At 62.0% G+C, this 23,947-nt stretch overlaps 1 protein-coding gene across 1 annotated transcript; it reads left to right on the forward strand.

The window, feature by feature from the left end:
- The first annotated feature begins 12,375 nt into the window (after positions 1 to 12,375).
- WNT1 (Wnt family member 1) lies at positions 12,376 to 17,923 on the forward strand. Its single transcript, XM_039514384.1, has 4 exons — positions 12,376 to 12,476; positions 14,170 to 14,423; positions 16,129 to 16,394; positions 17,435 to 17,923. Exons 1-4 carry the CDS (start codon positions 12,376 to 12,378, stop codon positions 17,921 to 17,923), a joined length of 1,110 nt encoding a protein of 369 aa, XP_039370318.1.
- Positions 17,924 to 23,947: the final 6,024 nt, after the last annotated feature.

Genomic DNA, 23,947 nt, shown 5'->3' on the forward strand with positions numbered 1-23,947 from the left:
GCGCAGCTCCCCCTGCGACCCTCCCGGCCCAGAGCGCAGCTCCCCCACAAGCCCCCTCGGCCCGGAGCACAGCCCCCCCTGCAACCCCCCCGGCCCAGAGCGCAGCTCCCCCACAAGCCCCCACGGCCCGGAGCGCAGCCCCCTTCAACCCTCCCAGCCCAGAGCACAGCCCCTGCGACCCTCCGGCCCAGAGCACAGCCCCCTGCGACCCCCTCGGCCCAGAACGCAGCCCCCTTCAACCCTCCCAGCCCAGAGTACAGCCCCCCCTGCGACCAGAGCTCAGCCCCCCTTCCAGTCGCACCGCCAGGAGCGCAGCCCCCCCACTACCCTCCCAGCCCAGAGCGCTGCTCCCCCTGTGACCCCCCCCAACCCAGAGTGCAGCTCCTCCACCCCTGTCCCCACCCGGGCACAGCCCCACTCCAACCACACCACCCAGAGCGCAGCCTCCCCCAACCCCTCCAGCCCAGAGTGCAGCCCCCCTCCTCCCCTTGCTCCACCCCCCCAGAGCACAGCCCCCTGCCCCCTCCCGTCAACGCCCTTGCTGCCCCCCTAGAGCACAGCCTCCTCCCCTCCCCCCCCGCTCAGGTGCAGCCTCTGCTGTGACTGCGGAGATGATGGTGGCTCAGGGGCTGCCCCAGAGACAAGAGCAGCAGATGGGTGGAGGGGGGGCGTGTCCCAGCTCCAGGGGGCTCCCCCACACCCTGGGCTCTGGTGGGTTCATGGCCATGGCCGCACACTCTGCAGAGGATGCTCTTCTGGTTCTAGAACAGGATGGGAGCCAGGACCCCTGGGTTCTATCCCTGGCTCTGGGAGGGAAGCGGGGTCCAGTGGTTGGAGCGGAGGGGGGGCTGGCAGCCAGGACCCCTGGGTTCTATCCCTGGCTCTGGGAGGGAAGCGGGGTCCAGTGGTTGGAGCAGGAGGGGCTGGCAGCCAGGACCCCTGGGTTCTATCCAGCCCTGGAAAGGCCCTGGCTACCCAATGCAGATCTCATGAGTTTTGTCTCCAGCTGAGATCCCAAGAGGCCAGAAGGGAGCCCTCAGCCCATCCAGGCTGGTTGGTAGGACACAGGCCCAAGACCTGCCCCAGCACGATTCCCAGGCAGAGCTGGCAGAAAAACACCCAGGCTTGATTTAAAAACAGTCAGTGCCAGAGACACCCCTTCCCCTCCCCGCCCCCAGATTGGCCCCTGGTTATGAATGGCCTGGAGGGGTCAATGGGAGCAGGGGTGGGGGGGAACAGGGGGTAATGCCCCACATCAGCTGCTCTCTGCCCCCTCCCCACAGCTAGGCCGGCAAGGCTGCTCTTTGCTGGGGGAGGGGAAGCCGTGTTGGGCTGATGGGGCTGGAGGATGAACCTTGAGCTGGGGTCTGCTGGGGACTTGACCCTGGCCAGCCTGGGGGGAGGGGAGAGGGTCTCTTTTTGGCCTCTGCCTGTGCCCAGTCTAGGGAGATCTCAGCCCCTCTCTCCCCTTGCTGCTGGCAGCGCCACAGGACCGGAGGCCCCGAGGGAGTGCCTGGGGTGGGGTGAACCCCATTGCCCTCACTAGTGCCCATTGAGCTGCAGCGTCTCCCTGGGGGGGCTGGCCTGCCCCCCATCCCAAGCCAACACCTGGCTTCCTAATAAGGCTGCACCACAGGGCTGGGGAGGGCGTGGGGCTGGCGCGCTGGAATGCGCATGGGCGTGTCCCTGCTCAGACGCAGGGCGATGCATGGCGAGAGCTCTGCCTGCTGCACTGGGAGCCCCCTCAGTCCCGGCACCTCAGGACTCGCCCCAGGCTGCGTGGAGAGAGCAGGGGCTGGGACAGGCCCCTGTGGCAGGTAGGAATCTGCAGCTGTCGCGGGGAGGGGGCTAGCGAGGGAAGGAGCAAGGCAGGGGGCGTGCACGTGTTCCCCCATGCCCGCAGCTGGCTCCTTCCTCCCCCTGGCACCAAGGAGCAGGCCCGAGGTGGGTGGGGAAATCGAGGCACAAAGGGAAGATGGGACTCACCCGGGGTCATGCAGTGGGTCAGTGGCAGAGATGGAATTAGAACCCAGGTCTCCCATTTCCCAGCACGCGGAGAGTTCTTGGAAAACAGCCCCTCAGCGTGCAGCAGCCGTCAAAGCAGCGATGAGAACGTTAGGAACCACTAGGGCGGGGATAGCAAATACAATGGAAAATACCTTGATGCCGCCATATAAATCCATGGGATGCCCACACCTGGAACACTGCCTGCAGGTCTGGTCACCCCATCTCAAAAAAGATACAGCAAAACTGCTTAAGGGGGATGGAACAGCTTCTAGCTGAGGAGAGATTGAAAAAACTGGGACTGTTCAGATTGGAAAAGAGACGACTAAGGGGGGATATGATAGAGGTCTTTAAAATCTTGAATGATGAGGAGAAAGGGAACAGGCAGATGTTATTTACCCCTTCACATAACAAGAACCAGGGGCCACCCTATGAAATTAGCAGGCCGCAGGTTTAAAGCAAACAGAAGGATGTACTTCTTCACACAGTGCACAGTCAACCTGTGGAACTCACTGCCAGGGGATGTTGTGAAGGCCAAACGTATCACTGAGTTCAAAAAATAATGAGATCAGTTCCTGGAGGCCAGATCTATCAGTGACGATTAGCCAAGGGTCAGCAACACAACCCCATGCCCTAGGTGTCCCTAAGCCTCGGACTGCCAGACGCTGGGAATGGGCAACGGGATGGATCACTTGCTAATTGTCCTGTTCTGTTCATTCCCTCTGAAGCACCTGGCCACTGTTGGAAGACAGGACATGGGGTTCGCTGGACCATTGGTCTGACCCAGTATGGCCATTCTTATGTTTTGAAAGGTGCAACCCCACTAGTGGGCAGCAGTAGTAGGTTGTTATCCTGTATTTTGCTAGCCCCTAGAGGAGGACATGACACCCACACTGCTGGTGTGAGTCAGGTTCTATGTGACCATGGGAGGCCCCTTGCCCTGAATGTCAGCGGGAATCAGTTGCACCCCCCTCTCCCCTGATGATGCTGAACTGAGCCCCCATCCGCTACGCCCAGGGAGACGCGCTGAGCGAGCTGCACTGCACACCCTCATGGGGACCCGGCAGGTCCCAGCTACTAGCACCCGCTGCTGCCATTGAAAGAGAAGTGAATGCAAACATACACAGACACCTGTACCAGTCACCGGTACCCTTGCATGCACCCCCAGCAAAACCCCTGCACACGCTCCACAGGCCATCTCATCCATGGGTTCTCAGCAGGTGTGAACAAAGGACCATAGATCCGTGCCCAGACCTCAGACACTTGAGCCAAAGGACCAACCCCAGGCGGTGGGAGGCAGCTGGATCCCCCTTGTCCATGTTTGTTGATGCCCTCCAAGAATTCTAATAGACTGGAGAGGCATGATTTCCCTTGACAAAAGCCGTGTTGACTCTTCTCCAACATACTGCATTCAGCTGAGTGTCTGAGACGTCTGTTCTTTGCTATAGTTTACTGAAGTTAGGCTTCCCGGCCTGTAATAGCCAGGACTGCCTCTGGAGCCCTTTTTAAAAATCTGCATCACATTAGCTATCCCCTCACCTGGTCCAGAGGCTGATTTAAGCAATAGGTTGCATCCCACAGTTAGTAGTTCTGCAATTTCACATCTCAGTTCCATCAGAACTCTTGGGTGAATCCCACCTGGTCCTGGTGACTTATTACTGTTTAATGTATCAATTTGTTCCAAAACCTCCTCTATTGACACCTCAGTCTGGGACAGTTCCTCAGGTTTGTCACCTAATAAGAATGGCTCAGGTGCGGGAATCTCCCTCACGTCCTCTGCAGTGAAGACCGATGCAAAGAATGTACTTAGCTTCTCTGCAATGGCCTTGTCTTCCTTGAGTGCTCCCCTAGTGGGCATGCATGTGGCCTGGAGGGGTTGGGAGAGGTGGATCCCGGGCGCTGTGCTGCAGCTGGGGTGCCCTCAGCTGATCGCTGCCTTGCAGTGTCAAGTCCCACGCAGCCTCTGTCACTAGCTCAAGCCCTGTCCATGGCTTTCACTTCCCCACACCAGGCCCGACACATAGCAACAAGTGCGTGCGCATGTGCGAACTCTTCCATGGACAGATGCCCGGGCAGGCGCGAGCCTCCAGAGCTCTTGAATTCCAGGCATCTCGGCGCTGGGGCGAATCTGTCTGAACTCGCTAGGGCAGCGTGAAATTCCCCTAGGCTCTGTGGGAGCCGTTAATGTTTAACCGGTTCAGAAAGAGGGAAGCTCTGGAGAGATCTGCTGGGGGGGGGCCCATGACCCAGAGCAGGAGGGGCCCTGGAATGAATCCTGCTGGGGGGCCAGTCGTTCCCCTGCTCCAGCCTGCAGAAGGTGCTGCAGGGAGCAGGATAATGAGAGAGGGGCGAAGCGGGGATGGACAAGTGCTACCCCAGCTGGGAGGGGGCAGCCTGGCTCCACCTCCCGTCTCCCTTCACAGTCATGGCCAGCAGAGCAGAGCAGAGCGGGTGCGAAGTGCAGCCCTGCCGAGCGAGGGGCACCTTGCACGAGGCGCCAGCCCTGGGCTAGCGAGACACCAAAGAGACAGACAGCAGGGGGGAGGTTTGAAAGATTCTTCCCAGCGTCCATCATCTCGCCGGGTAGAAGAGACGGAAACCAGGTTTATAATCTATTAGGTGCAGAGGGAAGGGTGGCCAGCGCTGCCCCAGGCCTTCCCTGACCACAGAGAGCAGCTACCGCTGAACCTCTGAAGGGAGCGTTAGGGTGCGTGGGAGCCCTGCAGCACCACCGCTCTGCCCCCGCGGGCTGGCCAGAGCCCCAGGAGGGGCACAGACGACTCAGTCCCAGAGAAACCAAACACTGAACAGGTTGAGAGCCGCTGCCCAACTGAAATGAGACCGAAGGGGGGGCTGGACTCTGGTGCACTGGAGACCGAGGTGCACCCGTGTCCAAGCCCTTCCCCCCACTCCAGTAGCCCAGCCCTCGGCCAGCTCATCGTTGCAGTGCAGGCCCCGGCCAGGGGCCCAAGAGTCCGACGAAGAGTCAAAGCACCAGAAGGTCAGTGGCCTCCTCCGGGCTCCCGCTGAGCTCTGCTCGGGCAGCTTCCTCCCCACCACCTGGGCCCTCCCTGCTTCCTCCAGCTCCTGCCTCGGCAGCGCGGCCCAACCGGCCTCTGGCGTGAGCTCCTCCCACCCAACAGCGCCAGCCCTTCTGATAAGGCCCAGGTGCTGCTCAGGGTAACACCTGGCCCCATTAGCCCCGCCCTCCGGCTGGGAGAAGGTGCAGCTGGCCCCGTTTCCCCATCAAGGGGGCCTTACTGGAAATCCTGGGAGGCGGGCGGGCACGTCTAAAGGCCCCTCCCCCAGCCTTGCGGGAGGGACCCCAGGAACCAGGTGAATGTGGGGGACATGAACGCCCGGGGTCAGGAGGGAAGGTCACAGGTTCATCCAGAGGGGGACACCAAGCAGAGAACCCCGCAGCGCCCACTGCTCCTCACAGCTGCCTAGGGAGCCAGGGGCCGCCGCCCAGGGGAACCGCCCGGGTGCGTGAGACCGGGGAGAAGTGGAAACAGGCCTCCCCCTTGCAGAGCCCCCCCTCAACCAGCATCCTCCTCCTGGGGTTGAAGACGGGCACTTTGGCCAGGGCCAGGAGGAAGTTGACGAGGTCTCGTGACTTGGTGGGGCCGCGGCCAGGGCGTGTGAATAGAAACAGGTGGGGAAAAGGAGGAGCCGGAAGAGGGGCTTCAACCGGCGCATTCAAGGTAGGCGGGTGCCAGGGTCTCCCTCACGCCGCAGAAGGGGCTGGTGTTGGGGACGGGGTGAACCGCGCCCGCTACACGCCCGTGCTCACAGCTCCATGAAGGAGCCAGAACCCATATCCCCGGCGGGCCATGGGACCAGGGTGGAATAGAGGCAGGGGGCAGCGATACTCACCAACCCCCACCGTCGCCTGGCCAAGAGATGGTGTTAGGCCCCTACATCGCCAGGCTACGGGCCCCTCCTGCCAGGCTACGGCCCCCTCCTGCCGGGCTACGGCCCCCCTCCTGCCGGGATACGGGCCCCTCCTGCCGGGCTACGGCCCCCCTCCTGCCGGGCTACGGGCCCCTCCTGCCGGGCTACTGGCCCCCTCCTGCTGGGATACGGGCCCCTCCTGCCGGGCTACGGCCCCCCTCCTGCCGGGCTACGGCCCCCATCCTGCCAGGCTACGGGCCCCTCCTGCCGGGCTACGGGCCCCCTCCTGCTGGGATACGGGCCCCTCCTGCCGGGCTACGGCCCCCCTCCTGCCGGGCTACTGGCCCCCTCCTGCCGGGCTAGGGGCCCCTCCTGCCGGGCTACGGGCCCCCTCCTGCTGGGATACGGCCCCCTCCTGCCGGACTACGGGCCCCCTCCTGCTGGGATACGGGCCCCTCCTGCCAGGCTACGGCCCCCTCCTGCCGGGCTACGGGCCCCCTCCTGCGGGGATACGGGCCCCTCCTGCCGGGCTACGGGCCCCTCCTGCCGGGCTACGGCCCCCCTCCTGCCGGGCTACGGGCCCCTCCTGCCGGGCTACGGCCCCCCTCCTGCCGGGCTACTGGCCCCCTCCTGCTGGGCTACGGGCCCCCTCCTGCCGGGCTAGGGGCCCCCTCCTGCCAGGCTATGGGCCCCCTCCTGCTGGGATACGGGCCCCTCCTGCCGGGCTACTGGCCCCCTCCTGCCGGGCTACTGGCCCCCTCCTGCTGGGCTACGGGGCCCCTCCTGCTGGGATTTGGGCCCCTCCTGCCGGGCTACGGGCCCCCTCCTGGGGCATTATCCCCGGCCACTTCCCTAGTGGGGTAAAGTCCCCCCGACTGTCTGCTGGGGGTCTGCACTCCAGCATCTCTGCCCCCTAGCGGAGATGCAGCAAATAGGGGTAGAAGGAATCTGCTCCCACCATTAAATCATCTGCCCCCACGCCCATAACGAGCCACCGCACAAACGGAGTGGGGGGAGGGGCTGCTGGGTGATGTCTGGAGGGGTTCAGACCAGAGCCTCCTAGCCTGGGTGTTTGGGGGAGGGGGAGGGCCTGTCATGGTCGGGGGCCCCTCACCTGAGGCCCCTGTGCTCTGGGGGGAGCAGCGGTGGGTGGGGAAGTGGGGGCACCAGGGGAGGCAGTGACAGCGGCTGTGGGAGGGGGCCGGGGGTGCAGGAGGTGGCAGAGAGTGGCTCCTTGGCGGGGGGGAGGGGAGGTCTCTGAAGGACCCAGGGAGCAGAGTTCCCTGCAGGGGAGGAAATGAGGGTCACTGGAGGAGGAGTGGGGGGCTCGGCCCCTGGGCTTTGCCGGGATAAATGCCCCTCTGCAGGCGCATGAGAAGAAAGGGCCATTTCAAGGCAGCAAAGGGATTGAGTGGGGCTAATCCATCCCGCGCATGACTGAGCCGGGGAACCGCGCGGGGCTGGGGATTAGCCCTGGGGGGCTGGAGGTGGCCGAACAGCGGGACCCGAACGCGGCTCATTTCACAGCCAACTAAACCCAGGTTCAGAGCCCAGCACGCCCCGGAGCCAAGCGTGGGGACGGGGCCTGGCCCGGCCTGGGGGGAGCAGCACGGGCTGCAGGCCTGGGGGGGCTAACACGGGTGTCAGTGCCCCCCCATCCATGGCGGACAAACTCCTCCACCCAGCAATCCACTGCATAGAGACCCGTCAGCCGCTCTCCTACCTCCTCCATCCCCCCACCCCCTCATCCTTCCCATCTCCCCCTCCATCCATCCCCCCATCCCCTACCTACCTCCTCCATCCCCACCCCTCATCCTTCCCATCTCCCACTACATCCATCCCCCCATCACCTACCTACCTCCTCCCTCCTCCCCACCCCCTCATCCTTCCCATCTCCCCCTACATCCATCCACCCATCCCCTACCTACCTCCTCCCCACCCCCTCATCCTTCCCATCTCCCCCTCCATCCATCCCCCATCCCCTACCTACCTCCTCCATCCCCACCCCTCATCCTTCCCATCTCCCCTCCATCCATCCCCATCCCCTACCTACCTCCTCCATCCCCACCCCTCATCCTTCCCATCTCCCCTCCATCCATCCCTCCATCCCCTACCTACCTCCTCCATCCCCACCCCTCATCCTTCCCATCTCCCCTCCATCCATCCCCCCATCCCCTACCTATCTCCTCCTCCTCCCCACCCCTCATCCTTCCCATCTCCCCTCCATCCATCCCCATCCCCTACCTACCTCCTCCCTCCCCACCCCTCATCCTTCCCATCTCCCCTCCATCCATCCCCTACCTACCTCCTCCCTCCCCACCCCTCCTCCTTCCCATCTCCCCTCCATCCATCCCCCCATCCCCTACCTACCTCCTCCCTCCCCACCTCATCCATCCATCATCTATCTCCCTCTCCCCTTCCCCATATGAGCCATCTCCTCTAACAAATCCCCATCCCCTGCCCCCCGTGTCTGGGGGGCGCCCAGCCCCATGAGCGCTCACACTGCTGGGGGGGGACTGGGGGTCTCTTTGTTTTTCCCAGTGGAAAATTCCCCCCCCCCTCCCCGGAGCCTCCCATCGCTGGCTGGGGCCGGCCTGGCCCCTGCATGCCCCACTCCCAGCCAGCCCCATGGCTATAGCCAAGCCAGCAGCAGCCCCTGCTGGCCAGACATGGAACAGCACCCTGCTCGCCCATTGCACAGGCTGGGGAAAGGGGATGCAGAAAAGGGGTGGGGGGGGTGAGAGAGAGACAGACCCCCCCCCATGGGGGTGTCACGCCTGGGCCTGGGATTGTTCTCCGCCCTTTTGGTCTCTGGTGGTTCCCCTCCCACGCTGGTTTCCGTGGTATCGGCGCTCGGTGTCACTCCGGAGTTGTGGGTCTGGCAGTGCTGCCCGCGGCGGCCTGGCCATTCCCACCCCGGTGCGGTCAGTTCCCCCTGCTGGTGGAACGGGGGGGCCCAAAGGGGTTCACACCAGGCCTGGAAACATGTGGTGTCGGCGTGAGGCGGGGCAGGGACCGACGGCCCAGCGAGCGAGTGAGCGAGGGCCAGTTACAGGTGTGCACCCAGACTAGCAGCCACGTTAGGCCTGGGGGCCCTGATCTCTTACAGCCTGAGGCCTCCTGGGCGGCTTGCAGGTGAGCCCGGCCCCACAGCCCCTGCGGGGCAATATTGCCTCCTGCATTCTGCGCCCAGGGGCTCCCCACTGACAGCTCGAGGCCCTGAGTGAAGGCAAATAACATGAACTTAACCCCCCATGTCTGAAAATCCCCAGCCTCTCTTTGAAACTACAAGCCTGCGTGATCCAGCCCTTGTCCCCCCCCCCCCCCCCGCATCTAGCTGTGCCGAGCAGACCAGTCACTACGCTCATAAAGGGCCCGATCCGGCTGCTCTTGAGACCAAGGAAGGTGCGGGTGGTGCTGAGGGCACCTTGATTTTAATGGCAGCAGAATCAGGCCCCAGGTACAAATGTCCACATCAGATTAGCTGAGACCCACCAACTTGGCCAGAGGAGCCAGGAGTGGTGAGCTGGACCGGAGGCCATAAGGCCAAGGCGCCTGAGCACAGGACAACGCTAACAGCACCCGGGCTCCCCCTGTTTTCTCTCCTCTCTTCAGCACCTGCCCCTGCCGCTCACCCCACCCCTTCGCCCACTGGGGGCACCCCTGGGTGGACTTGTCCTGCCCTGCAGGAGTGAGGCAGGGTGCGACACACAAACCCTATTGCTGACGGGACTGCAGCTGTTTGCGCACATCCCGCTCGCGCTGGGTTTGGGGAGGGGTGGGCAGTGCTACCGGGTGCCTGTGTGTGTGTGTGCAGCATCATAGCCGTGCTCCCACCCCGGCCCCTCCGGGATGCCTAAGGGGTGGGCGTTCTGCTCTCCACTCCTCTTTGCCCCCCTGGGGTCAGCTTCATTTCAGACCACGCACATCCCTGGTTCAACGTCATGGACGACAAGGCAGTCACGTGGGAGGAGCGTGGCCCCGTCTGGGTGTCAGTTCCAGGGTGAGCGCGTCCACACACACAAGAGTCACGTGGGAGGAGCGTGGCCCCGTCTGGGTGTCCGTTCCAGGGTGAGCACGTCCACACACAAGAGAGTCACGTGGGAGGAGCGTGGCCCCGCCTGGATGTCAGTCCCAGGGTGAGCACGTGTCCACACACAAGAGAGTCACGTGGGAGGAGCGTGGCCCCGTCTGGGTGTCAGTCCCAGGGTGAGCGCGTCCACACACAAGAGAGTCACGTGGGAGGAGCGTGGCCCCGCCTGGGTGTCAGTCCCAGGGTGAGCGCGTCCACACACAAGAGAGTCACGTGGGAGGAGCGTGGGCGGTGGCCCCGTCTGGGTGTCAGTCCCAGGGTGAGCGCGTCCACACACAAGAGAGTCACGTGGGAGGAGCGTGGCCCCGCCTGGGTGTCAGTCCCAGGGTGAGCGCGTCCACACACAAGAGAGTCACGTGGGAGGAGCGTGGCCCCGTCTGGGTGTCAGTCCCAGGGTGAGCGCGTCCACACACAAGAGAGTCACGTGGGAGGAGCGTGGCCCCGCCTGGGTGTCAGTCCCAGGGTGAGCGCGTCCACACACAAGAGAGTCACGTGGGAGGAGCGTGGCCCTGTCTGGGTGTCAGTCCCAGGGTGAGCGCGTGTCCACACACAACACAGGTGTCACCTACAACTCACACAGGAAACACACATGAGAACATGGCCCTTCCGGCGGAGACCCATGTCTCCCGCCAGGGATGGAAGAGGCTCTGATCCTCGGCGGGTGACGTGGAGCAACAGGGTGAGAGTGAGCGCGAGGGGGTGAGACGGGTCTCCAGGTGAGGGGTGCAGGCCCAGAACAAAGCCTTGGGCTGCGCCTGGCTTTATCTGGCCATTCCAGGCCCCGCTCTGCATTAGCTAACGGTGGTGGGCACCGTTCCCGTGTGCCTCTGGCCACCTGTCTGAGGCAGGGCCTCGCAGGGTCCCAGCCCGGCCACAGGGATTGTCCCCAGTGCCAAAGTTTGATTCGTTTCTTTTCCCCTTAGGCAAAACCCCCCAGTGCTTCCCTCTCCAGCCCGGCGCTCCCGTTCGGGGAGGTCTCAGCAGATGGGCTGGAAAGCCCCAGCTCCAGCCCGTTAGCTGCTGTGCCGTTAATTTGCTACATCTGGTCGCTGGGGATGGGACTTGCTGAGTTTTTATCTCCTCGAGCGCCAGCCCCATGCGGTGAAAGGACACCGTAAATACTGCCAAGCCAAGCACACCCGCGGCCAAGAGGGGAGCGAAATCAGAGTGGGAACGAAGCTGCCGCAGAAGCCTCAGGAGCATTCAGAAGCCAAATGTGGCCACTGGAGCCCCAAGCGTTGCTGTGAGCGCAGCAGCGCCGGAGAGCCAAGCAGCATGAAGCGGCAGGACTCCCCCGGCAGACCATGGCACGTCTGATCCCAGGCCAGTCTCAGCAGGGGAACCTGGACCCAGCCCGGAGCTCCCTTCTCCTGCTGGGGGATCGTAGCTCTGGCCCCCCTCCCCGGCACCCCTCACTTCTGGACTCGGATTTCCCTTGGGACAGTGTCAATCCCTTACTCCAAACTCTCCTGCTTCTCAGGTCATGGTCGCTTTGGGGGCCTCTGGGGGAAAATGAGCTGGAAGAAACCTCCCGGACTCAGCCAGCGTCGAGCAGATGCTGCTGCATGGAGCTGGCTAGGAGAGGGGTAGGGTGGGGGTGGGGTGAGGGGGGCGTGTGAGTGACAGACACTAACATTCATCCCCCTCATCTGGATTTGCTCCCATGCAGAGAAGGATTTTGGAGGAACCGATGGATTTACAGAGCCCGGACACTTGACAGAATTAATCTCAACCCGAGTGATGGACAGTCAGATGGCCAGATAGCCCTGGCGCGGGCTGCCCCATAAGAAGTGATGCGTCTCTTCCACTTCCCATTGTTAGCATGAGAACACAGCCTGGATCCTACACAGATGAACCGTTCCACAGAGACCCACCTCGCTGCCTCTATAAGAAGGAAGGGGCTCCCCGAGGCACTGGAGATGGCTGGAGGATGCTAAGCACTCAACAGCAGCCGTAGACCATCAAACTTTTTCCCCTAGTGGTTTAATTCCTCTCTGGGGGAATCATCTCTAAGAGGCTGCCAGAAACCAGAAGATTGGAGCCTTTCCTCCAGCATTTTCAGATTTCGGAGGATGCCAACACTACTGCAGACTCAACTGTGACACGAGTTTTTATTTAGATTCTATTTTTAGGGTTTGAGTTTCTATACATATATCTATATATTTATATATCTATAGATTTCTATACAGCCATATCCACAGACACCCCATCTTTCTTGTGCTCCGTGTGGATGTGGATATAGTTATCGAGATAGAAACGATTAAGCCAAAGAATTTGTTGTAGGATTCTCCGTGCAACAAGACTTTCTAGATCTATAATTTTTTGTGTCCAGACAAACTACTCTCGGGAAGTTTTGTACGAGCCACTGCCCTGCAGCCAAAACAATGAGACCTGTGGCATTAATTTTAGGGTTTAAGACATTGTGGGTTTTGGCATTTTCGTCTCTTTCCAACACTCTGGCGGTGAATAACAGTGGGAGATGGTGGTAAGTCTCTGCTTTTGCCTTTATATCCATCCTGTTCATTCTCCTTTTGCGACTAGAGCAGCTGTGGAGGGAGAGAGAAATCCAGCAGACAAGTGCAGAGAGGGGTCTGCTCGCAGGGCAGGAGGGAACGCAGCTGCTCTCCACAGCATCTGGAGATGTCTGGGGAGAAATGTCAAGAACTCAGGTGTTTGCTTCTAAGGATGAAAGAATAATGATACTCTGTGCTGATGAGAAAAGGCACCTTCCAAGGGGCTTGGACCCAGGGTGTTTCATAAAACCCCAGCACGCCTGGCCCCTCGGGTCTTTTTTCTTTTTCCTGTAGGCAGATTTTTATATTTCCAACCAGATTTGTTTTCCCTTCTCTGTGCTCCTCTATCCATCATGGGCTGGGCTGGGCTGGGCTGGGGGGGAGTTGCTGAGGGAACATGCTGTAACTTCCCCACAGACACCCCGCTAGCGATCCAGTCAGCCCCAGCCCAGCTGTGGATGGTGCTGTATATAGACAGGCATAGGATGATGCACACAACGTCTTGGGCTAATTCTACAGAGACCGTATGGAGCAGGAACTGTCTTTTCATTCCGTGTGTCCAGTCAGTGCCGGTGCAACAGGCGCTAAGCCCATACTAGACAGTCACACCAATAGTCTGGCTACACACGCTCGCCGTATTGACACCTACAAACAGAGGCACTGTGTAGACACACGCCTCCCCGCAGCTCTCCGAATGCACACCACACCTTGGTGTGGGCGCGAGTCCTGCTTCCCATCATATTCACCGGTGAGATTAGTGTGAGCGACACAGCTGCAAGCCCTGCCCGGACATTTCACGCTACGTGTGTACACACACACACACACACACACAGCAGCAGGTATCTATCGCTATGCAGTAGCTAAGAGACACAGACCCACAGTTATGCCATATCATATGGGCCACAGGTGTGTGTTTGTCTGTTGTGTGTCTGTGTGCCAGCGTAGTGCCAGCGCGGGCTGTGATCGCTAGCTGCAGCGCGGGATGCGTGGGGCTAGACGGGCGGGTGGGTGCATTAGACTCTGTTCTATCCCCCCACACACACACCAGCGGATGCCCCGCTGGGAACTCCCATCCCTGCTGTTGCTGGGGGGCAGTGGCAGCTCCTTCCCCTCCCCGGCCGGCTCTGGGGGAGGCTTCTCTCTCCTCTCCTTTTAATTGCTACCTAGTCCGGGCCTGTCAGGCTGATTTAGGGCTGGGGTTGGGGGTTGCAGCACTTGGCCGCTCTGTGTGGAACAGGCCGCTCCAGAGCACAGCCGGTCGGGACTTAGAGCTGCCGGGAGCTGGCACCCTGCGCCCTGGCATCTCGGAGCTGGGAACGCAGGGCTCTGCCCACACCTGGAGCCCCCTCTGCTGCCAGGTCTGAGCCTTTCCCTCACCCACAAACTGGCTGAATGTCCTGGCTAGGGCAGGTGTTCTACCCCTTGGATCTGGGAGGGGAGTGAGATTAAGTGGTCAGAGCAGGGGCTGGGAGCCAGGACTCCTGGGTTCCATCCCCAGCGCTGGGAGGGGAGTGAGGTTAAGTGGTCAGAGCAGGGGCTGGGACTCCCTTTGGTCTGAGTGTTGCTCTGGCCGGGGAGGGGGGGGGCAGAGAGGGCCGCGCTGATCACTGCCGTTCGGTCGGGCTTGTGCCGTGGTGCCTTATCCCCTGCCCCCGCTGTCCGCAGGGGCATCATCAACGTGGCCTCTTCCACCAACCTGCTGACGGACTCCAAGAACGTGCACCTGGTGCTGGACCCCAGCCTGCAGCTGCTGAGCCGCAAGCAGCGGAAGCTGATCCGCCAGAACCCCGGTGTCCTGCACAGCATCAGCAGCGGCCTGCAGAGCGCCATCAAGGAGTGCAAGTGGCAGTTCCGCAACCGCCGCTGGAACTGCCCCACCACCCAGGGGCCCCACATCTTCGGCAAGATCGTCAACCGGGGTGAGGCGGCAGGGGGCTCCTGGCGGGGGCAGGGGGCCAAGGCAAGGGGGAAATGGAGGCAGAGCAGGTGCCAGGCCCTGGCACAGCCAGGAAGGGGCTCCGTGTGCCACGTGGCCCCCTCCTGCCACGTGCTGAGGGCCCCTCCCCCTGCGTGCCATGCCTCGTGGGTCACATGCCCCGCCATGCAGTGCCCCCCCCATCCCCGTGTGTCACACAATTGGCTGGATAAGTGACGTGATGTCACCTCTCCTCCCCTGATTGGACGAGCTCCCCTGCCAGGCCTGCCCAGGGGATTCCCCCCCTGGCTCCAGGATTCCGTGGGCATTTCCCTGGGCTGGCAGCGAGGGCTCAGGCCCACACGCCCCGAGCAGCCCCTGGCCAGCCAGCAGAGCGACTCCTCTGCTCGGGGGGTGCCAGCCTCAGCCCCGTGCCGCCTCGGTCAGCGTTTTACAAAACACTTTCCAAACTATGGCCCTGTGGCCTAGTCGAACTGGGCCCCTGGACTCCTGGGATCCATCTCGGCTCTGCCACCTTCCCGCTCTGCACCACTGTTCCCCCTCCCGCCTCTCGCCTAGACTGGGAGCTCCCTGAGCTGGCCGGGGTCTGTGCAGCACCTGGCGCGACGGGCCCGGTCCCAGCTGGGCTGTAACACCCACGATAACGCTGCTGCCCCTCTGTGGCGCGTGGGGGAACTCGGTCGTACCCCCACCAAAGGGCAGAGCTGGCCTCACCTCTGCCAGGGTGAAAGGGCCGGTGACCCTGGGCGGGGGGTGGTGGTTGGGCTCCTTTCTAAGGCAGAAATCCCGCCCTGCGAGCCGCCTCCCCTGGCCCCTGCCTTTCAGGCACAGCCCTCTGCCATACCCAGCTCGGCCAGTCAGGTGCTCCCCAAATGCTGGGTCTCCCCAGCAAGCTCCCCTGCCCTGTCTATCCTGCCCCTCCCCCAGCAGCTCCTCCCCACCCAGCTCCCTGCTGCAATCCCCCATGTTGGCTGCAGCCCCTCCCCCAAAGACAAGCTGGGAATCGCCCCCTCCTCACCTGCACAGGGAACCGCGCCTCGCCCCAAGCCCCCTTCCTGGGGATCCACAGCAGGAGCTGCAACCTCCTGCCACCTGCCCCTTCCACCTGGCGGGCAGAGGAACCCCCCTCACTTCCCCCTCACCACCGCTAGGGGGAGCCAGGGAGCTCAGTATGCAAACGAACCTGGCCGCAGGTGGGAACACACCTGTCATTTCCCCCTTCCCCGCTAGGGGGAGCCAGGGAGCTCAGTATGCAAACGAACCTGGCCGCAGGTGGGAACACACCTGTCATTTCCCCCTTCCCCGCTAGAGGGAGCCAGGGAGCTTCCCCGAGCTGGTACCAGGTGTGTTACCTGCGCTGGACGGACCCAGGGCGAGCCAGCCCCACCGTACTGCTGGGAGACAAAGTGACTCAGGCCTGGCCTGGCCCAGCCCCCCGACCCCCCCGCCCGCCTCTGGAGTGAGCCCCTGTCCTCTCGGCTCCCCCACCCCCCAAGCCAGGCTGCCACTGCTGCATGGGTGGCCAGTGTCTTCAGTGCCCTGCCAGCTGGGGCTGGGGCTGATGGGGCTGATGGCTGCAGCAGGTGCCCCGCAGCTCCTGCCTGGCTCACTGCCAGCTGCAGTGCCAGCGAGCCGGGACCGCGCCCTGGGGTGCCGGTGCCCTGAATGCCTTGGTTCCCTGCCCCCAGGCTGTCGGGAGACGGCGTTCATCTTCGCCATCACCAGCGCCGGCGTCACTCACTCCGTGGCCCGGTCCTGCTCCGAGGGCTCCATCGAGTCCTGCACGTGTGACTATCGGCGCCGCGGCCCGGGGGGCCCTGACTGGCACTGGGGGGGCTGCAGCGACAACGTCGACTTCGGCCGGGTCTTCGGGCGCGAGTTTGTGGATTCCAACGAGAAGGGGCGGGACCTGCGCTTCCTGATGAACCTGCACAACAACGAGGCGGGACGGATGGTGAGTGTGCACGAGTGGGTGTACGGGCACGTGGGGGTGTGCACGCATGGGGTGGGGAGACTGTGTGTGCATGTCTGTGCCTGTGCGTGTGTGTGCATGTCCACGTGTGTCTGTGCATGCGTGTACATGCGTGTGTGTGCTTGTCCATGTGTGAGCATGCATGTGCGTGCGTGTCTGTGCACGTGTGCGCTGTGGGAGGAGCATCATCTCTGGGGCTCTTTTCCAGCCCATGTGGTCTCTGCTTTGCAGACAGGAAGCTGACGGGCTCCAGCATTCAGAGGGCAGCTACAGGATACCCTGGGGGGCGGGGCAGGTTCCTGACCTGCGACTTCTCTTCCTGGGGGCATCAGCAGAGGGCCCGGGGTTGCTGCAGCCTCTGAGCAGAGGGACGTGGGCAGGGGGTGTGCAGAGGACAGAAGCTCCCTGTGCAGCATCCAAAGGGGACAGAGAGACCTGGAGGGACCCGTCCTGCCCTCCTCCCCCCAGTGAACTCCCAGCTCGGGGAGGGGGGCACGGGACCGATCAGAGGGAGGAGGGAGCCCGGGGAAGGGAGGGTGGAGGCGCAATGGGTGGAGCAGGGTTGGGGCAGAGCCAGGACACGCCAGCTCTGACGGGCGAAGCTCGGGCTCCTCGTCCAGGCATGCTGCTGCGCGTGGCCCTGCCGGCATCCAGCACATGTGGGAGGAACTGATGCCAGTTCCTCTAATTGCAGTAAAACCCCACTGAAAAGGAGCCCTGGGAGCCTCCGCGGGCTGCCTCGGGTTTCCAGCGTGGGGGTGGGCGGAGCGTGGCCGAGCCGGCGGCTGCAGAGCGATCCCGGTGGAACGGCTCTGCCCAGAGCAACTCCCGCGACCTGCTAGACGCTGCCTAACGTGCGTTAACAGGGAGGGCCCATGTGTAACGGAGGCCGAGGTGGGCACCGCCGTGGGAGCGCTCGCCGCGCTGGGGTCCCACTGGGCACCGCTACAAGGCCGCTCCCAGCACCGGGGCACTGCTCTGGGGAAGCTCGCAGCGCTAACCGGGCCGGGCCTCTCTTGCAGACGGTCTTCTCGGAGATGCGGCAGGAGTGCAAGTGCCACGGCATGTCGGGCTCCTGCACCGTCAAGACCTGCTGGATGCGGCTGCCCACCTTCCGCACAGTGGGCGACTTCCTCAAGGACCGGTTCGACGGCGCCTCCCGCGTCATCTACGGCAACAAGGGCAGCAACCGGGCCTCGCGCGTGGAGGGGCCCCACCTGGAGCCCGAGAACCCGGCCCACAAGCCGCCCTCCCCCCACGACCTCGTCTACTTCGAGAAGTCGCCCAACTTCTGCACCTACAGCGGCAAGACGGGCACGCCGGGCACGGCCGGGCGTTTCTGCAACAGCTCCTCCCCCGCCCTGGACGGCTGCGAGCTGCTTTGCTGCGGGCGGGGATACCGCACGCGGACCCAGCGCGTCACCGAGCGCTGCAACTGCACCTTCCACTGGTGCTGCCACGTCAGCTGCTTGAACTGCACCAACACACAAGTGTTGCACGAGTGCTTGTGAGCTGGGGCCAGGTGGGAGGAGGGGGACGGAGGGGGGGGGGATCAAAATCAGGGCCCCACCCCTATCCCGCCTAGCAAGGGCACCGCATCCGAGCAGCTGCTGCAAGCCGGATTCTGCAGCCCCGTGACCCCGGAGCTGCCGCTCTCAGTGGCAGACCCGGCCCCAGAGAAAGGTGAGGGCCTGGCAGACATGAGGGGAGAGGCCGTCCTCTCCAGACCCCTCCAAACTCTTCCAGGCCAGGACACCTGCAGGGGCGTCAGAGATCACCCAGTGGTGACCCGAAGGGCCGTGGCAGTCCCCTCCCTGTCACTCCGCAGGGTCTTATCCCTGGGCGCATTTGGGCGAAAAGGGCTGGATCGGCAGCCTGGATCCCTGCCCCATGTCCTGGGGGTGGGTCTCCACAGCCCAGCGCTGGCCTCTGTGCTGAGCCCCAGCCTGGGAGCCCCAGCCCCACCTCCACGCTGCTCAGTCACCCCCCGCCCCGGGCAGGATTCATCCGTCCGATGCTCCCAGCCTCCCCCTGCTGCCGGGGTGGCCAGGTCAAAGGCAGCTGGGAAAGCGCCCGGCGCCCGCGACTGCCCCTCGGACGACTGTTCACAGCACTCACCAAATGCCGCTCGTTAGCTTCGTGGACTCGGAGCACGGTGCCGGGAACAGGGGAGAAAACGCTGGGCGGTCAGTTGGCCGGTCTGGCGCGCGCGGTCGAACCAAGGGTGGGAATTTGGTACGTAACGTGCACTGAAGAAGTGGTCGGAATCGCCAGTTTTGTTTTGTAAATAAAATATTTATTGTGAATGGTTTTATACCCCTTAGTGCCGGCCCGGCCTTGCCAACCGCTGGGTCTCCTAGACGATCCCTCTCCTCTGCCTTTGACAAAGATCCCCCCCCCCGGCCTTTTTGTTTCTAATTAAAAGAACGATGCTTTGTTACAGATCTCAGTCATAGCGAGCTAGAGACAAATAAAGGATCTATTTTTATCAAGCCAACAGAGTTTACTTTTTTGGGGGGGGGGGGGGTTGGAGCAATGCGGCACCTCGTCCCTGTCCAGTGCTGGGCAAGCCGTGTTGTCATTAACACCAGTGCAAAGGGTGCGGGAGACACTGCCACACTGAGCTGGCAGCACTTTCCACGCCCGTCGCACTAGTGTCAGTGATGACACCAGGTGCAGGGCGTGAGGGACTCCGAGATCTTAGGGGTGGAGGGGACCATTAGGATCATGCTGTCCGGACATGTGTATAACCCAGCTGGGGACCCTCCCCCAGTGCCTCCTGTGCCGCCCAAAGCTCCTGCCGGAGAATCCAGCCCAAGCCCATGACAGCTGGGTCCAATGGTCAGTTCCCCTCGCTGGGTCTTATTGCGGTTTGAGCTGCCCGCTGCCCACAGGGATCCTCACAAGTCTTGTTGGAACATGCGTATTAACTGTACGTCAGTAGCTAACACCAGGAGGTTTGCTGCCTGGCTATGAACCAGCTGCCACACTCCACCCCAGAGGTAGCTGCATTTTCCGTGCCCCAGTGCTCCTCTAACACTCCACTGTGCGGACCCCAGAGACCCCAGCTCCTGGGACGTGTGGCCCCGCTCCCATCCTGGCAGCTGGTCTGGGACCTGGCTGCACCGTGAGCCCAGGAGCTCTGCAGGGCCGCTTGGAAGGCAAAGCAGCCAGGCCCCAGGGCAGCAATTCCCCTGCCCCCGTCCTGGCACACGCTGCTCCCCACCTGGTTTGGGGTTTCAGGATCTTCAGCGAGTGTGTTGGGAGCCGGGAGCCTCAAACCCACAGCTCGCTTCTGAGGAGGAGAAAGAAAATCCCAAGTCCCCTCCCTGCGCCGGGCGGGATCAGCTACAGAAGGAACCGGCCTCCCGCCAGAGCCGGCGCTAAGTGGAAGCAGGTGACGAGCTGGGGAACTGCCCGGCTTTCATGTTTGGGCGTGGTCCGGGGTGAGCCAGAGACGTACCCCTTGAGGTTAAACAGGGAGGCCCAGCTGCCGGCACCCACCGCCCGGCGTGCTACGCCGGCTAAGGCCCCACACCGGCTCCCACCGCCCGGCGTGCTACACCGGCACCCACCGCCCGGCGTGCTACACCGGCTCCCACCGCCCGGCGTGCAACGCCGGCTAAGGCCCCGCACCGGCTCCCACCGCCCGGCGTGCAACGCCGGCTAAGGCCCCGCACCGGCTCCCACCGCCCGGCGTGCTACGCCGGCTAAGGCCCCGCACCGGCTCCCACCGCCCGGCGTGCTACACCGGCTAAGGCCCCGCACCGGCTCCCACCGCCCGGCGTGCTACGCCGGCTAAGGCCCCGCACCGGCTCCCAGCGCCCGGCCTGCAACGCCGGCTAAGGCCCGCACCGGCTCCCAGCGCCCGGCGTGCAACGCCGGCTAAGGCCCCACACCGGCTCCCAGCGCCCGGCGTGCAACGCCGGCTAAGGCCCCGCACCGGCTCCCACCGCCCGGCGTGCAACGCCGGCTAAGGCCCCGCACCGGCTCCCACCGCCCGGCGTGCAATGCCGGCTAAGGCCAGCTGCCGGCTCCACCGCCCGGCGTGCAACGCCGGCTAAGGCCCGCACCGGCTCCCGGCTCCCAGCGCCCGGCCTGCAACGCCGGCTAAGGCCCCGCACCGGCTTCCACCGCCCGGCGTGCAATGCCGGCTAAGGCCCCGCACCGGCTCCCACCGCCCGGCGTGCAATGCCGGCTAAGGCCCCGCACCGGCTCCCACCGCCCGGCGTGCAATGCCGGCTAAGGCCCCGCACCGGCTCCCACCGCCCGGCGTGCAATGCCGGCTAAGGCCCCGCACCGGCTTCCACCGCCCGGCGTGCAATGCCGGCTAAGGCCCCACACCGGCTCCAACCGCTCGGTGTGCAATGCCGGCTAAGGCCCCAGTGCCATGTCACACCGCCCAGCTGAGGAGCACTGCGGAAAGGGATGTGGAAGAGGCCAGGACTCACCCAGTTCCTCCTGACGTGCTGCACACAGGAATCACCATGCCTACCACTGAATGCAGCCACCTCTGGAGTGGAGTCTGGTAGCTGGTTAACAGCCACACAGGAAAGATGCACAATAGTTTGGAATTCTAGAATATTGCGTCCAGCTGAAAGGGCCAGGAGCCGCTTGGCTAATCTAATCTGTCCATCTCAGACAGTGGTTCTCAGACTTTTGTATGGATGACCCCTTTCACACAGCAAGCCTCGGAGTGTGACCCCCCCACCCTTATAAATTAAAAGCATTTGTTTATATATTTAACCCCATTCTAAATGCTGGAGGTGAAGCAGGGTTTGGGGTGGAGGCTGCCAGCTCGCAACCCCCCCTCGTGACCCCCTGAGGGGTCCCGATCCCCAGTTTGAGACCCCCTGATCTAAGGTTGTGACATTATGAGTGTGATCTAATATCTCATTGAAAGGTGACAGGGCCAGAAAGAGTTAATTAACTCATAGACTGACCTAACCCATGGGTGACCCTTAAGGACTTGTTAGGAAAATATGTAAATGAGCAGAGCTTTGAAATGCAGCCGGCATTGTTAGAGGTAGAAGGGGAGGTGTTTGCTCAGGGCTTGGGATGTCAGCAAACAAGTCTTGTCTATTCCTATAGCTTTGATTCAAAGATCAACAAAGGAATATTAACATTTAGGAAGATAAGTAAGTGAAATCGTATCATTGTCTCTCTGTCTCTTTGAAGGTTGTGGTAACCTGGATCTGAACTGTTAATGGGTAAATTCCCCTGGGCTAATTGCCAGGATGGTTGGGAGAAGAAAGGTTAAGCCGATTGTTTTCTCAGGCCAAGAGGCTGCTGGAAATGTATAAAAACCCTGGGACACGATCCTGCTTCATCTCAGATCCGCTTTGGGTTTCAAGAGGGGGAAACCTTAAGCCACAAGGATTGAGATCCCCAGTCACTGACTGGAGTCACCCTGAATATGGACATTGGACTATAACCTATGGACCATTTCTGAAAGGACTTTTGGCAACTACAAGCTCATCTCTGCCATGTATCTGAACCTCAAGAATTGAATTCAAGTCTGTCTGTAGATTGATCTTTTAACCAACTCTCTCTCTCTTTTCTTTTTTAATAAATTTCAGTTTAGTTAACAAGAATTGGCCATTGCGTGTATTTTGGGTAAGATCTAAGTTATAATTGGACCTGGGTGTGTGACTGATCCTTTGGGACTGGAAGACCCTTTTCTTTTATATGATGAGAGAAGATTTTCAGGAATCATCATCATATCTGACATGTGCGTCTGGAGGGAGGCCTGAGGCTGGGCACTTTAAGGGAACTGCATTGTTTGGGCTTCTGAGTGACCAGTGAGGTACCACAGAAGCTGGCTGGGAAATCTAAGGATTGGCAGCTCCACCAGCGTTTGGGGTTTGTCTGTTTGCAGTTCACCCTGATCGAGTGACCTCGGCTGGCTCCCACGGGTGTGTCCATCTCTCAGCTGGTCTCCTGGGCCCATCGCCATGACATCCAAGCACTCGGCCACAACGGGGCCTCTGGCCTCTGGCATTTGCTTGGGGTGTGGGGCTGGTTCCCCTTAGCGCCAAGGGGTCATTAATGACCTCTGGAGGCGAACAATGACAAGGCAGAGAATTACATTGGCCAGCACTGTCCGCTCCTGCTCCCGGCCCAGCTCGCGCTGAGCCCGATCCCCTGAGGCGGGACACAGCGATTCCCCTGCTCCACGGGGTCTGAGCTGGGCCCTCAGCCTGGCACCTTTCCCCAGGCCTGAATTCACCCATCGGGCTTTTGTCGTGGGGCCTCGTGCAGAAACAGGCGGAGAAGGAGTGGGGTGGCGCCGCCTGCGAACTGAACTGCCAAGCACCCGGTTGGCAGGTTCACCCCCAAGCCCTGTTCCAACATCACCCCCAAAATGTCCTGTTGGCCCAGAGCTCCAGGAACACTGAGGTGCCCAACTCCCTGTGGGCTGATTCCTAGAAAGGCCCAGGGCGGTGGGTGCTGAGCTCCTGGCACCTGATCCAACACCTAGTGCAGCCGGAGGGGTTCCCCAGAGGGGCTGGGCTGGGGCAGAACAAGGCCCCATGGCTGGCAGTTAAACCAGACAAACGCCAGCCAGCAGGAACAAAGGCCCGGCCTTTTCCCACCTCGGGTGCTGACCCACCGGAAGGGACGTGGATTCGCCGTGTCTCCACGGCTCCGGCTGCAGAGCGGAGGGTCTGGACGATGCGTTAGCCAGACACAGTCACTAGCCTGGCTGCAGCATGCTGGAGGCCTGGGGGCAATGGCAGGAGGTCCCAGGAGCTGCTGGAGGCAATGGCAGGAGGTCCCAGGAGCTGCAATCATGGGGCCTGTCCACCGTCAGAGCTCTGTAGTTGCTTGGGGTTCCCCCCCGCCCCCACGCGGGACACAGGCAATGAGCCGAAGAAGCTGCACATTGAGTGGGACAGTGGCAAACGCTGGGGGCATTTCCAGAAATACCTTCTCGTGGCGCTAGCGGAAAAGTTGATGCTTAGAAAGAAAGAGGAAGACAAAAAGATTGTCCCTTTCTCTTGCCAAGGTGAAAAACACTCCCTGGTGCGGTAAAATCAAGAAATGCACAGGGGGAAAAAAAAAAAAAAAAGACTGGAAAGAAACACATCCCGAAATAACCCTCCTGCAGCATCACCGTTGTCTGCTGGGAGCTATCGCTCTGCTAAATTCTGCCATGCACCGGGCATGAAAATAACCCTGTTTGCCTGCGGTGGCGAGTTAAGAATATAGATAATGACATTGTTATAAGTCACCTCTGTTACTCAGTTTTTCCAGGGCTTGCTGAGCCATATCACACCTTCAGCAGCCAAAGCCCCCCTGAGATAGACTCACACACACACACAACTGGGCTGCAGGGTGCAAATTATCTGGGCTTTTATAAATACACTGGGTGGCTTTAAATATAGCTCCCCGCCCCCTCCCCCTGCGCTGGTCTGGGCCTGAGCTGGGAAATGCACGCCCTGCCCCCCCAGCCCAGTGGAAAGCCCATCACAGCTGGGCAGCTGGGAAACATCTGGAGCCCTTCGCCACTGGCTGTACTTTTGAGAAGGGTT

The sequence above is a fragment of the Mauremys reevesii genome, linkage group 25 (genome assembly GCF_016161935.1).
Source record: "Mauremys reevesii isolate NIE-2019 linkage group 25, ASM1616193v1, whole genome shotgun sequence".
NCBI classification, from domain to species: domain Eukaryota; kingdom Metazoa; phylum Chordata; order Testudines; family Geoemydidae; genus Mauremys; species Mauremys reevesii.